Here is a 14049-nt window from a genome sequence, read left to right as displayed (position 1 = left end):
TTATTTCGGTTTTACACTCTAAGAGGCAATGAAGTATTGAATCCAAAGCAGCAGACAGATATGCTGGAAGGGACACTGCTGCTTTTGTCACTCCATAGAGTTTTTCCAGACACTCCAGCCGGGATTGCCCCACACAGTCCCTCTGGGCCCCCGAATCACACTCACACACACACATAAACACACAAATAGACACACACACCCACACACTCAGCAATAACAGCCGCCTGCTGGAACTTCCTGGGCCTCTTAGTCATGCGTCACTTGTTTTCAGTCCCACCCATCGAAGACTCTCTCTCCCTCCAGACACACTCTGTCTGAGGCCATGTGTCACAAGAGCTGTGCATCACACACACACACACACACGCACACACACACACACACACACACACACACACACACACACACACACTGTAACATCCCTGGAGGAACAGCAAGAAGGCTGTAAAGGTCAACACTGATGATAGACAAAACTGTATTTAACACTGAAAGCCAACATGTCTTCAGCATGTATGTACACATCACAGCGGGTATCCCTTCTGCTCTGTGCAGTGTTTTTCCGCTCTGCTTGCGCTCCAGAACAAAATCCCTCAGTACATCAATACATAACTGTTTGGGATTACATCACTGGGCAGCTAACAAAATATAGATGTTACTGGAGGAACATATGTGTACAATTAACAACTTAGGTTCAACCGCCTCTGTGGTAGTAGAGTGTTTGTGGTCACTCGCTGCAGATGCTTTGGCAGAGTTTGACTTTCTCTGCTTTCGCTGACCCTTTGCTTCATGAGATTGTAGCAATCTGTCCTAATCATGCGCACTGCACTCAGGTCAAAGTACCGTTGTTTTAAACAGTTTAAATACTTTTCACTCAATGCTTTTTAACCATGCTAGCATTGTCCTAAGGATGATCGGTCGGCCTAATAACTTTGGTAATCATATAACTTTTCATATAACAGGTTTGGTTTTTAGTGACATGTCTCCTCAACTATTAGATGGATTGAAGTGATTTTGACTTTCATGATGCCCTCAACTTAAGTGACCCCTTAACCTTTGATGTAGTGTCATCATCAGGGCAGAAATTTAATTTGTCCAATACTTTGGTTCATGACCAAAAACCTGCAAAACTAATGACATTCCCATCAGCCTCATCTGTACTTTGTGTTTAGTGCTAATTAGCATATGTCAGCATGCTTAAATGCTAAACTAAACTGCTCTCTAAGCATCAGCATGGTCTAATTGTCATTGTGAGCTTGTTAAATAACCAAAGCATTTAGGTCAAAGCACCACTGTGCATAACCTCAGAGAACCACTAGCATGGCTGTGGACTAGTTGAGTGGGAGACGCTTGCTGGTTATATAAATGTAATTTGGGAAATTTCTGAAGGGCCAAGGCTTTATAATATTGTAAGAAGAGCCTGGCAAACCAACAATGAGTGACAAAACACAGTGATGTAATACATTATACAGTCAGCACAAGCACATTAAGCACAGGACACAAAAGACAACATGTTGGAAAGATACTATGTTATCTGTTCCATCCAGCCGATCCAACATACCAACACCGACCACAAAGCTCCACAGGAGACAAGAATTTTTATTTTGTCCAGAAATTCCCCAGCAGGTGGCTGAGAGTGAGATGAGAACAAAAAATGACAATTACATAGTGTATGTATGAGAGTAGGGGTTTGTAGAATTTTCCCCGCTGGGGTATCTGGTGTATTGTTTTTGGCATTCATTCTGGCAATATGTGAATCAGTGTCTGTTTATGTGCACGAGAGTGTGGGTGAGGATTTGTTTTTAGCCCTTCTGTGTGTGTTACGTGGGCTTTCCAGAGTTGCTGGAACAGTTGTGTGTCTGGAGCTAATAGCACAATGCTTGGGTGCAGTTGCTCCTCTAATCTAAAACTGACCATCAGTCTGTTTACAAGACGTGCAGCTCTGTAGTCTGGAGGAATAGATCCCATATGGGCCTCTTGAGTTCATCTGCGGTACGTTGTCCCCTTCAACAAGCAGAGGATCTCCTAACAGATGATTTAATTACATGTGTCCAAATGGCTATTGTAGCTGTTCAACTGAAAGTAGCTGTTGATAAAATCGGATGAAATCCGAACCAAGGCAATGTTCCCACTCTCATCTTTGCTGAATTTGCATGGCATAACTAACAGCAAACTTTCCATGCTAAATAATCTACTTTCCATTATAAACAAGTAGGTATCTGGGCCAAGGCCTATGTGAAATTATGGTCATGGCCTGGTAATTTTCCAAGCCTCAAATTGCACAATTGGGCTCAATTTTAGTCAAGTTTGGGAACTAAGTGTAGCCCAATTATCACACTTCATTGACTTTTTTCAGTTATGTGGCTTGATATTTCAACATGAACTCAAACCAGACCTCATTCAGTGACCTTGTCAGTGCCAAGGCAGAGGAGGTAAGAATCTCATATTCTAGTTGTCTCCGGCACACGCGTTCCCAAACACTTTTAAACCCCTGAGGTCTTAGACAGTACATAGATGTTTATTGAATATGATAACAAAGTGATATTTTACATGACATCACATTTTTCAAAGCTTTACTGTATGTTTTGTCGTATCCCCAGTGCACTGTCCTCCTGTGTACCGGACCACACACGCACAGAGCCAGGAGAAAAGCAGTCCCAGAGGTCATGACGAGGAAGTGAAACAATTCACCAAGAGTAATTGGAAACAATTAGCATTTTGCACAACTTCCTAACTCTGCTGATTTGTTGTTGGTGATCCGATCTTGACCAAATCCCTGACAAACACTGCTTATTTGCAGTAAAGCTGCCTGGATTCTCAGTTGTTGAACTGAACTTGTTGAACTGATGATTTATGTTGCAAATAAGGGTGCAAAATCAAACTTGTAGCAGTATAAACTATAAGACTGGAGTGCAGGCCATTTTGTCAGCATAATGATCAATTGGCAAAACTTAAATGTAATGCACATGTGGTAACAAAGCAAGTCTGGGAAATCATGTCTGAGGCAGATATATTCTGATGGAGTGATGGATCTGATCTATTAGTTTCAGCTGTGGGACAGAGCTGTTTACAATCCAGTGGCGTGATCCAGAGAGTGGGTGGTCTCCGAGACACTCCGCAGCGCCTGGTCTCATCACAACATCATTTCAGATCTAAATGTTGGCTGTTAACTTACTGGAAATAGTATGGCAACTTGGCGGAAATGATGCCATGTGGACGTTGAGAAAGAAGCTTGACATAACAGAGCAGGATGATTACACATCCCTGAAATGTCAGTGTGGGCGTCGCATTATAGCCCCATGTGTTTGTGGGGGTATAAACAGCTCAGTCAGAGGTTGTGATGTAACGTGTGTGACTGATCCCATGCTCATAACAGGTGAGCTCCGGCAGTAGAGATGCACCCATAATCACACCCACGCACTTACACATACAAACAAACACACACACGAAGCTGGGATCCAGTGGAAGTGAGGCTGACCCCTCACGGGTGGCACCACAGACCATGACATGTAGAAAAAAGAATGAAATATGGAATAAAGTGGGCAGAGAATTCCTGAGGTCTCGTGTTGAGTGTAATTAGAATAGCTCTGAAATGGCTCATAGGTTTACTCTGTGGTTATGTCATTACCACCCCTGGTGTGACACAGGCGCATCGCATCCGACAGCAGTCAGAGGGCTCCGTGGTAATGATGCACAGGTTGTCCTGGTGAAGCTATTACACAGTCATAATGACAACAGCAAAGGGGATTTTTTTCTTTTTTGTCGGTCAGAATGGTTTGTCCAGATACATGTATCAAAAGTGCTATCTCGACTTATTTTTCAGTTACAGTGTGTTTTACTGGAAGACCACAGCCATTTCGACATATGTACCGCAAAGTGTGGCAAATGCTTTATTTTAATGGGTGTTCACTGCAAATTCCTGTGGGGTTGCCACTATGGCGAGGAACACTAGTTTGGTGAGTTTATCATGTGGGCCACAGAAGAATTTATAGATGGCTCGCACTCATAAAGGTATGGTTATAACTGGCTTTAACATTATATTTTCCACATACATCTTGGTGTGGGGGGCCTCATTGGACAGAAGTTCCTGCCCACAAATGTCAAGCGGGCCACACTGAGGTCATGTCTGCATGCCTGATGACAACCATATATACATTTATAGAAAACATTTGAAGATACATTTCTGAAAAAGACAATTTTGTGTCTTTGTGTGTTATGTGCACAGCAACAGCCCCTCAGTGGCATTGTTATCTGCCCTGTTCGTACTAACAAAACATCTAATTTAATTCCCAGTGTAATAAAAGGGTACTTGGACAGGAATATAAACATCTCCCTAAAGTTGAACCAGATGCTGCAGCATGGCGGAGCGTAGGATTCAGAGGAAAAAGAGAGAAAGACAGAAAAACAAGGGAGGTACTTTACACAGGAAAGTGAGTCAGTGCCCAGGCCTCAGGACTTTGAAACATTCATTCCTCAGTTCCTTCGCCCTCCGTCCCTCTGACCCCTCCCACCTAATCTAGAGCAGAGGGATATCCCTGGGGAGACAGGGGAGACAAGCCACCCAGCCTGGATTTGATTCTCCGTCGCGTCTCACATGAGGCCTTGAGAGGCCTGTCGGAGAGGCCACTCAGCCACTGCACGCACAGGAGACGAGATCTAACCACCGCACGCATAAATCGAGTGCCTGGCTGGCTGCTGGAGCCTGACCCACCGCCCTAAACCCCAGCAGGAGAGGAAAGCTGTCCACACTTGCACGGGGTGCAAGTATGATCTCATTTGGCTGAAACTGGCTATGATTAAGACTGTGACACAGTTTAGAAAAATCCAAATATTTTAAAATGCATGTCAGACACAGTTTCACAGTTGTAGAGTGCTGTGTGTATTATTAAGTGTGCTATAATGCAATACAGACAACATGTTGAGACACAATAAGGAAAAAAGTGGGTTCCAAAGCCTTTTCTGTTGCCAAGAACAAAGTATGTTCCCATTTTACAAGCTGTGAAAGAAAGAAAGAAAGAAAGAAAGAAAGAAAGAGGCATTGTGACAAATATTAAACTTTATGTTGTTTTGAAATGGCAGTACAAAAATATGTTGATGCATTTATCATTCGATTTCACAGTAGGTACACAGGTAGGTACACATGAGACTGTTATTTACAGGTAAGTCATTGAAAGTTCCATAATACACTAAAAGGGTTGTTTAAAGTATTTCAGACACTTGCTTTGGGTTTAAAGAAGATTCAATTGGACCACTTAACCATTTGAGATTGGCCATTTGTATTGACATCTACCAGGTTTACTAGTGTCAACAATGAACAGATAGACTCATCTCTGATGCCAGTTTAATCATTTGGCCTATATTGCTGTCGATTCTCAGACAAATTTAATTTTGCGTTCAATCAGACAATGCTAATTACATTTGTCTGTCCAGTAAGTTCTTTAAAAAAAAGTCCAATCAAATCAAAGCAGCAGAACAGCAAGAGAATGAACTTGCACGACCTACAAAAATGCATTTAGAAAACAAAGCCAAGCACTCAACAGAGGAGGTATTGTAGAGGGCTTGGGGTTGTACCAACAGTCTTCTGAGACTCCTACAAACCCAACCAAACTGTTAATTTTAGTGATCGGCGGGTTGCCGAGTGCTTGGATTAAGATCCCCAGTAAACATGTGTGGCGGGGAGAAGGCGAGAGAGACTATACAGGATTGTTTAGGCTGAACCCCTTCCTCACCTCCAGACCAAAGTTAAAGTACATGGAGTACAATGGTCGCTGTCCTGTTCTCGTTTGTGGTGAATTAAACCCACATTGGCAGGCTATGAAGTGGTGTCAACTTTCCAAACAAATTAGTGTTGCTTTCCATCGCGTTTGTGGGAAAACAGTTTGTTTGTGAGAACCGTAAAACCTGTAAAAGGTTGTAAAATGCCAATGCCAGTGACTGCTATTGTTCATACACAATAAACAAAACACAATAAATACACTTCTTGCATCAGCTTTCCCAAGGATATATGGATTTGTTACTATGATAAAAACATAAATAGAGTTTGATACCTTCTCCAATAAATAGCAGTGGTATTCTATTTACAATATGCACACATCTCCCAAAGAGCTCATGTGATATTTCGATCTAGGGACACAGGCTTCACCTGCCTCTGTTTCCCAAATAACACAAGATTAACACAAATTGCTCACAGGGTTTTGTAGCTCTTTTTGAGGCAGTTACACTACTGTATGTCTCCCATATCAAATGTATCGTCATTCTGGGTACAAAGGAAGGGCGAGTGATTGTCAGAAAATAAAAAAGAGGTCATCGTGGGAAGCTAGTGGTGTGACACTTGGAAATGTTTGTCATGTCTTAAAAAAAGACTGTGTCAGGAGTTCCATTTAAACTGCGTTTTCCTCACTGCCTTCGAAATCCTGGGATTTCCGAGGGGGAGCTACAACCAAAAGAACAGAGAAAATTAACTTCCATGAGAGCTGTAGAAACCCCAGTGTTACATAATGTTATTACAGATTATGTTATCACAGGTGAGTAAAGCAGGTAAAAAGAGAAAATGCCAGGTGTTTCTGTAGCCTTACTGTTGCAGTGGCCATAGTGGCGGACTCCTATGGAGCGGCCGAGGAAGCAGGTGGCCCGGCGGAGGTGGCAGGCACTGGGGTAAGTGATGTTGTCGTTGCCGCAGATTGGCTGCTCAGACGGCATTGCAAGTGGGCAAGGAGTTGTGCGGCACATGACACAGTGGGCGCTGTTGGTCTGGTCGGTCACACAAGTGTGGGTACCTGGACACACCACGTTGGAACATGACTCTGTGCAGGGCACAAAGACAGTGGGACTGTTAACAAACAACAAAGTCTGATATTTTGCTTTATCTGCAGAACAACTTAGCTTGGAAAAAGCATAAGCCAGACACATCTTGCTTACTTTTGCAGTCTCCTTGGTACATGACCTCCAGGTCCGGGTGTCCCATGCAGCGAGCCATCAGCAGAGTACACTCATCCTTATATGACTTCCCGTCGCTGCCACACACAGCATGCTTCCGGGTAATGTGAGAGCAGTCTGGAGAGCACACACACTGGGGCCTTCCCATCTTCATTTTGCAGACCTTCCCGGGGCTGCATTTGACTCCATCGCAAGTCTCTACAAAAGCACAGCGAGTGGTTTCATATGTGCGTGAGCGCTGCGCAGTGTCAGTGTAGTGTTACTGTATTAACAAGTCTGCAGACATCAGGTGATCCGCAGGCATTTTCAAACAAAACAAGCTTGAGATCTGGGGTTTTCCCAGACCATAACACAATTTTCACCTTGCACAATATTTACAATAATCACATCTCTTTATTGACCATTACACACAGGGGTGTCTCGCCTGGTGGAATGTGAGGCTGGCGTGTTTTCATAACAGATCTATGTGTACGGCTGCACACAGACTGGGCTAAGCTCCTGCAGGGGGACGGAGGGGCTCTGAGGTAGACGGAGTTCAAATAGCTGTCAGAGGAGTTTACAGGCTGAGAAGCGAGGAAGCCCCGGGCTGCTCTGACACCCCATAATGTCAAAGCACAGTAGGAACTGTAATCCTACACAGTGCAGAGTGAACATCAGACAATGCACACAGGTCTCTTCCCAGGACCTTTCTGAGTCTTTAGAGATGATGCCTGATCAGCTCCGAGTCCAGAGGATTCTGTCAACAATGAGGAGCTCATTTCTTATTTCCTGTCTCTACCAGCACTTCAATATCCTGCTTTAGTTCAGAGCCGTGCTTTGTTTCTTTTGGGTGATTTCCATCTTTCACTCTGTCTCTTGCTGTGTATACATTTTCTTGTGATGATGTAGCCGTCTGTCCCTGAATTGACAAGCCACCACTAAACTTTCACTGGCGTCACCTTCATGATACCGACGCATTTTCTTCCACAAAATTCCAAATGATCAAGATAGCGCTGCACATTATGAGTCCCAGACATCTGGGCATGTGGCAGGCATTTATTCCAGCCTGCAGGAATTTATTTTATTATTTTGCTCATGGAAGCAAGCAGGACTCTTTTTTTTAACTGGCTTTAGAGAAAGTGAATACACAAGCGAAGTGAAGGAGAGGGAACAAGGATAGAGGTTTCTTCTGCCGACTTCATTCATTTTCAGTGTGATCCGGTTGTTTACCTTTATGTGAGTCATTTTTGCAAAGCTGTGGGCTACCTTCGACTGTGGTCCCTCTGCTTTTTTCAGGTTTATCTAAATAACATACTCGGTTTTCTCTAAGCCGCGTGATGAGGCCAGAAACACCTGTGGGCTGTCGTTGGGTGTATTTTCCCAAAAATGCCAGTGGCTAGAGTTTTACTTATCAACATGGAGAAATTCACATTTTTGGCCCATGATTACATAGTGCAAGTGCTGCTCATGAAAACAGAATTTATCTGCAAGTGAACCTGAATGAACCTTGCAGAGATTCCAGGAGGGGAAGCTTCTCAGGACAGCTGGGTGGAGTTATGTGGAACGCCTCTCCTCGGTCCACGTCTGCATTTTGTTAGAAAGCTGCTCCGGGAAGTTATTGTGTAAATATCTTGATTCACAAGTGGTGTGGTTTAAATTAACTTTCACCAACTCTACAACAACAAAGAGTTATTTTGTGGAGTCGCCAATTTTGCCCCTGTGATATTTAAAACACGAAGTAAATATTTTGTTTTAAGTCTGCAAGTAATATTCAAGAACAGTCATTAAACCTGCCAGTACTTACCTTCAAACTACCATTCCAGTGAAATGTTTTACAATGTTTATTCACAATGTGACTGTTAGCAGTTTACATGTGGGTTTAAAGCAGCTTAGTACTGTATTTAACTTGGGTTACAAGCAATGACTAATGTTACGCCCCGCAGTGATAAACCAAAGCAGGACACTAGTAACGGATTCCTTCTACTTGGCAGATTCAACTAAATCAGCTTTTTAATGGTTCGTTTGTTTACCTTTGCATGGTTTACAGGAGACGATTCCTAGGAAACCCAGGAGGCTGACCTCATTCATGGGCAGGCTGGTGTTGGACCACGCGGTGTCCAAGCGGTGCCCAGCACAGCACTCCTCTCTGGTCACCCCTCTCATCAGCACCATGTCGCACCTTTGGTCTTGACTCTGCTGCAGCCAGCACATCCCGGCTGGAGATAGTATGACACAGACATACGGAAAACTTCTTAATTTACTCAAACACATATCAACAAATATATAAGAAAAAACATATAAAAAGTATATTTTACCATTCTGAATGATTGTCTACTTTTCCACTGTTTTTTTTCGATAATGAAATGCCTACATATAGCATGTGTCTGCCAGGATGTTATGACAGGAATTTACTGTATGTGTGTGCATATATATATATATATATATATATATATATATATATATATATGTTTAAAACAGACTATTTTCCAAAAGGCTGAGGTAAAGGTAATACATAAACATGCATTCTGGAATAAAGTACTTTATCAGTATGATAATATGAGAGGATTCATTTATTCATTCAGTTGTTTTAAAAGCATTACACATCATGGTCCTACTTTTTCAAAACATGAAAATAAAAAACAAAAGAAAACCAAAAAAGTTCACTCACCACTGGCAGGATTCCTCCCAATCTGATACAACGTGAGAATCACACTGAAAATAGACAAGGAGAAGCTCATTGTGCACTCTGGTTGGTACAAAACCCTTTTCTGAAAGCTTGCCTACGCAAATATCAGCAGGGAGAAGTGATGTTCCTGTGGCAAACAGAGCGGATCACTCCAACTCAACTCTGGAAGTAGCTCTCCCTTATGTGAATGAATGTGTTGTGGATAAGTGATGTCGTTCCCCCTCTGTATAAATATTTAGCCCAGATGGAATTATGCTGCTGGGATGGGCGATCCTCTCAGCCAGTAATAAGCCAGGGCAGGACACAGTTTGACTCTGACTTAATTTCCAGAGTCGGGAAATGATCCATGCCCTCCAGCGCCAGACGCAGGGCACTTACATGACCTCACTAAACATCTTCACACCATATTAGACTAATTAAAGACTAATTAGTTTCTAGATTTGGAGAGGGCTTTAGATTAGCTTTTTCATTATTAAACTTTAAATTAAGGTTTTTTTTGTCATGCAGCTTATTGAAAAGACTGAGTGAATTAGCTGTGTAGATATTTGGGAAAATACTTTATTGCATAATAACCTCTTAAAGTAACCTCGTTAAAAAGTTTGAAGTCATTTTTTTTTTTTTTTTTTAAATTCTATTTTCCTGGTGGGTCCAGGATGTTCTGTTTTGGGTTGTCTCATCTCCCTCTTTAATGTGGCATAGCTCAGAGGTATTTATTCAGTTCACAATTCACAAACTGTTTGATCAAACTTTTCTGCCTTTAAGCTGCCCAACTGGTTTTGAAGAGATAAGATCTGATAAGATCTGAGATGAGATCTCTTTATTGTGTTCTAGCAATAATCTTTTGATCAGGCACTGACCCAAACTGTGCTCCTCTGTAGTGTAAATGCAGCGGAAAGGAAAGGACCGCCTCTGCAAAGTGGTTACAGTAACTTCTATGGTTATTTTCAAAGAGGTTCTGGCTGTATTATGCTAAGTCAAATTAATATCAAGTGCCTAAAAATATGCACAGCAACAGTCCTGGGGTAAATGAAATCGTTTGCCTCTCCAACATTGTCATTTCTCATTTTGTTGACTGTCTGCGTTTATCAATGAACGCTGATATTTCACTCCACAGCTGCGGTTAGAATAATAGTCAGAGACGAGAGGAGTGGGAGTGGAGGTGGTCTGCCCTTGAGCAATATATCAAGTTCAATAAACACGACTGTGTTGAAGCTTATCAAGAACATTCATCTCTGCCCCCTCATTTTTAGTATATGATCAAACACAGACAGCCACAGCAAGTCAGACTGAAAACAGTGAAATACAGTAAATGGTCTGTATTTGTATAACGCCTTTCTAGTTATTTCAACTACTCAAAGCGCTTTACATGACATCCTCATTCACCCATTCACACATCAATCATACAGGAGGGATCTAATTTGGACTAATTTGGAGACTATTCTTTCATACTCATTCACACACTGAAGCCATGCTTCAGGAGCAAGTTGGGATTCAGTGTCTTGCCCAAGGACACTTCAACATGTTGACCCATAGGAGCTGGGGATCGAGCCCCCGATCTTCTGATTGAGGGACGGCCCACTCTACCACTGAACCACAGCCGTAGATATAGTATACACAGTATCTGTCTACCAGAGGGACTGGTATGTTTGTTTGACACCATCCAGCCTTCCAAAATCACTCACTAGAGGTGACTATGGGCCAATCTGCACTATCATCATGTTTGATCAGAACATCTGCAATGCTCTTCTCTCTTCCTGCACTCATTCACCCCCTGACACGGAGAGCTATGCACTAATGCCAAAGTAATGTGAGTCTGCCCATCTGTCTGCCGCTGTTTTTTTTCTTATGTTCCCTTTTGATCGTTGGGGGGAAATGAAGGTAGCATATGGTGTAGCATCTTTGTGAATGATGTTCCCTTCTTCAGCGGATATCCCCGGGTTACCGAAGGAATGCTGTCTGACCTAGGAGGGGAGGAAAGACGGAAAGACAGCAGTGAGCAACGGCTGTGGGTGGCCTGCCTCTTCACTGGGTCTCTGCAGATCCACTCAGCTCCTCATATGGTTTGGATCATCACTGCTGAGCCATACAAATGAATACAGCATGCTGGGGACTTTGGAGCACCAACTAATGTATGATCTTTATTAGGGTGCAGCTTACTGTGTCCCATCTTTGAGAAATATTGGTCTCTTTCAAGTGGCTAGGTTCTGTGGGGTTGCATGAAACTGAAGAAAGCCCATGGTGCAGTGTGTCTAATGAGAAATGGAGCGAGTGCATCTCTGACAGGGCAGGTGTGGAGCTCAGTCTGTCAGAAGAAAAAAGGCAAAAACAACATTGCCATCTACTGGGGGAAGTTTCCCATGATGTCCTGCGTAAAGCAAAGTTCAGTTTGTTTACTCTCTTAACAACTGAACTGTGTTTGTGTCACTGTAATCTAACATGAGAGAGATTCGAAACAGAAAAATGCAGATAAAGCTTTGGCAAATATATGGCCACAATGTAATGTTATAAAAGGCGATACAACACGGACCCGCAAAGACAAATTATTCTAGCACATATCCAGAGTTTATTATAACTAGTCCAGGGATTAGCAAGTTATCTTACAACAGTATAGCTAGCTATGGGTCAGTGAAGAAAGGCCCGAAAGCAAATTCATTTAATGTGGAGTTCCTTAAGCTTGCATTGACCTACCTTCATACAAAATGTTGCTACATGTTCTGTCAGAATAATTATAACTTTAGCTAACAGTGTTAACAGCAATGCTAATTGGCTGGTAGCTGTAAATGTCTTGACTATGTAGTTGAACAGTATGGTAAAATACCAGTAGCAGTAGTAAGCTAACTATGTTGGGAGGTGGTGTTTAGGAGAAGTCACTTTGCATGTTACAACCATGCCCAATAAATAAATACACTATAAAAGACACTATAACTTTGGTTTGTCTCAAGCGTTGATGAGCTCATCAGAGCTTCTTTTCAGTTGCACAAATACACTTGAACAGGTAAAAATGGCATTTTTTTTTTAATAGCTTCAATATAATGTAACTCAGTGAGTCCATATCAGTACCAAAAATTATTCCTACACAGGCCACATACAATATATCTCTCTGTATTGGATTTTAGAGCATCTTATCTTTAGTGTTATTATTTTTACAGAAAGCTTCCATGTAATGTGATGCTGTGGCTCCAAATCAATATCAGATATCATTACAACAGCGGACAAAATTGGGACACAGCACTGCAGAAGGTGGGGATAATGCACCTGAAGTTGAGTACAGACCTCAGACAAAAAGCAGAAGGTGGACATTTCATCATGTCATTTCATCAGGTCTTTCAGTTTTCACAGCTTTAGTGAGGTAAATGAGCAGCTGAGCACCTGAGCATTGGTCCTCAGTTACACTTGCTAAATGTTTTAACGTTTTGGAAGAGTAACATAAAAGCAAACAAAGACTAAACTAGACTCAGAGCTACAATAAAAAGTAACTTTAAAAAGTAGTTAAAATGGTTAATCAAATGGTCCCTTACTTTCAGCCAATCACAGTGCTTCTTTATTTCAGCCAATCGAAGAGCCCTTTGCTTCGGGCCAATAGGAATAGTTATTTCTTTCAGCCAATCAGAGTGATTCTTTCTTTTCCGTCTTTCTCTTGGCCACCAATGCATAATACCAGGTAAGGATGAATTGCTAGGTACAATAGTTAATTAAATATTTTAGCACTGAGTGCAAAGTTTAGCTGACGACTAATCTCTGGTACTTGTCCAAACCAGCGCCTTTGAAAGAAAGAGAGCGTAGCGACACTCCCATAGACTTCTGTTGGGATCGCGGAATGCGGAAGTAATGTGTGTCTTCAGGTGACATAGTTCAATAATACTACAATACAACGTCACTTAAAACATGCCCATTTAAATGCATAACGCTCTGCCAGACAGATACTGTGATGTTGGTTGTACTAGGATTTAATCCCACATCGCTGACATCTGATTTGTTTCCCCGCCATGTTCTGAAAAAGATCCTGATAGAAGAGTTTTATGGCTCTAAGCTACATGCTAACGCTATACGCTCCTCTGTTAGCCGCTGCTCCGCTCATCTGCCAGTGTTTATTAATGCTGTACCAGCTTAGCTCATTTAAGGGGCGCAAAGCCAAACTAATTTTCCTTGCATGCATTTAACATGAACAGCTGCAGACTAATGTTACCAGCACAGATGTTTTCAGCCAGAGCACATACAGGTCACGACAGCAGCACAGAGCCTGTGAGCGCTCCTCCTCTTTATCGAATCAAGGTTGCTAATAATTGCTAGCTAATATAAATTCACAGCCTGTTAAAGAATAGTGTTCTTTATAGACTACTAACAGTTAACTACTGGTTGGAGGTCAGGCTACACTAACCGGGCTAATGTAGGCTAACCTTAACTTGTGGGCTATAAAGTAACGTTAGCTAGCTCAGTTGTCGGAGCACAGTGCT

At 42.3% G+C, this 14049-nt stretch overlaps 1 protein-coding gene across 1 annotated transcript; it reads right to left on the bottom strand.

Moving 5' to 3' along the window:
• Nucleotides 1-5043: 5043 nt before the first annotated feature.
• On the bottom strand, nucleotides 5044-9805 carry fstl3 (follistatin-like 3 (secreted glycoprotein)). The gene is made up of 5 exons (XM_070832535.1): nucleotides 9578-9805; nucleotides 8940-9125; nucleotides 6913-7128; nucleotides 6570-6797; nucleotides 5044-6427 (listed from the first exon to the last, which is right to left on the bottom strand). The coding sequence occupies exons 1-5, from the start codon at nucleotides 9645-9647 to the stop codon at nucleotides 6375-6377; spliced, it is 753 nt and encodes a 250-aa protein (XP_070688636.1). The 5' UTR covers nucleotides 9648-9805; the 3' UTR covers nucleotides 5044-6374.
• Nucleotides 9806-14049: the final 4244 nt, after the last annotated feature.

Source organism: Pempheris klunzingeri, chromosome 6 (genome assembly GCF_042242105.1).
Source record: "Pempheris klunzingeri isolate RE-2024b chromosome 6, fPemKlu1.hap1, whole genome shotgun sequence".
Lineage (NCBI taxonomy): Eukaryota > Metazoa > Chordata > Actinopteri > Acropomatiformes > Pempheridae > Pempheris > Pempheris klunzingeri.
This window is presented reverse-complemented; position numbering and strand designations above follow the sequence as displayed.

Bases quoted from the DNA above. Each gene is read 5' to 3' on its own strand.
- fstl3 (XM_070832535.1), bottom strand. From the start codon at position 9,647: ATGAGCTTCTCCTTGTCTATTTTCAGTGTGATTCTCACGTTGTATCAG. The intron at 9,126-9,577 runs GTGAGTGAACTT...TACTATCTCCAG, and splicing joins TGGGAGGAATCCTGCCAGTG to CCGGGATGTGCTGGCTGCAG. The intron at 6,428-6,569 runs GTAAGGCTACAG...TTTTGGTTGTAG, and splicing joins CCACTATGGCCACTGCAACA to CTCCCCCTCGGAAATCCCAG.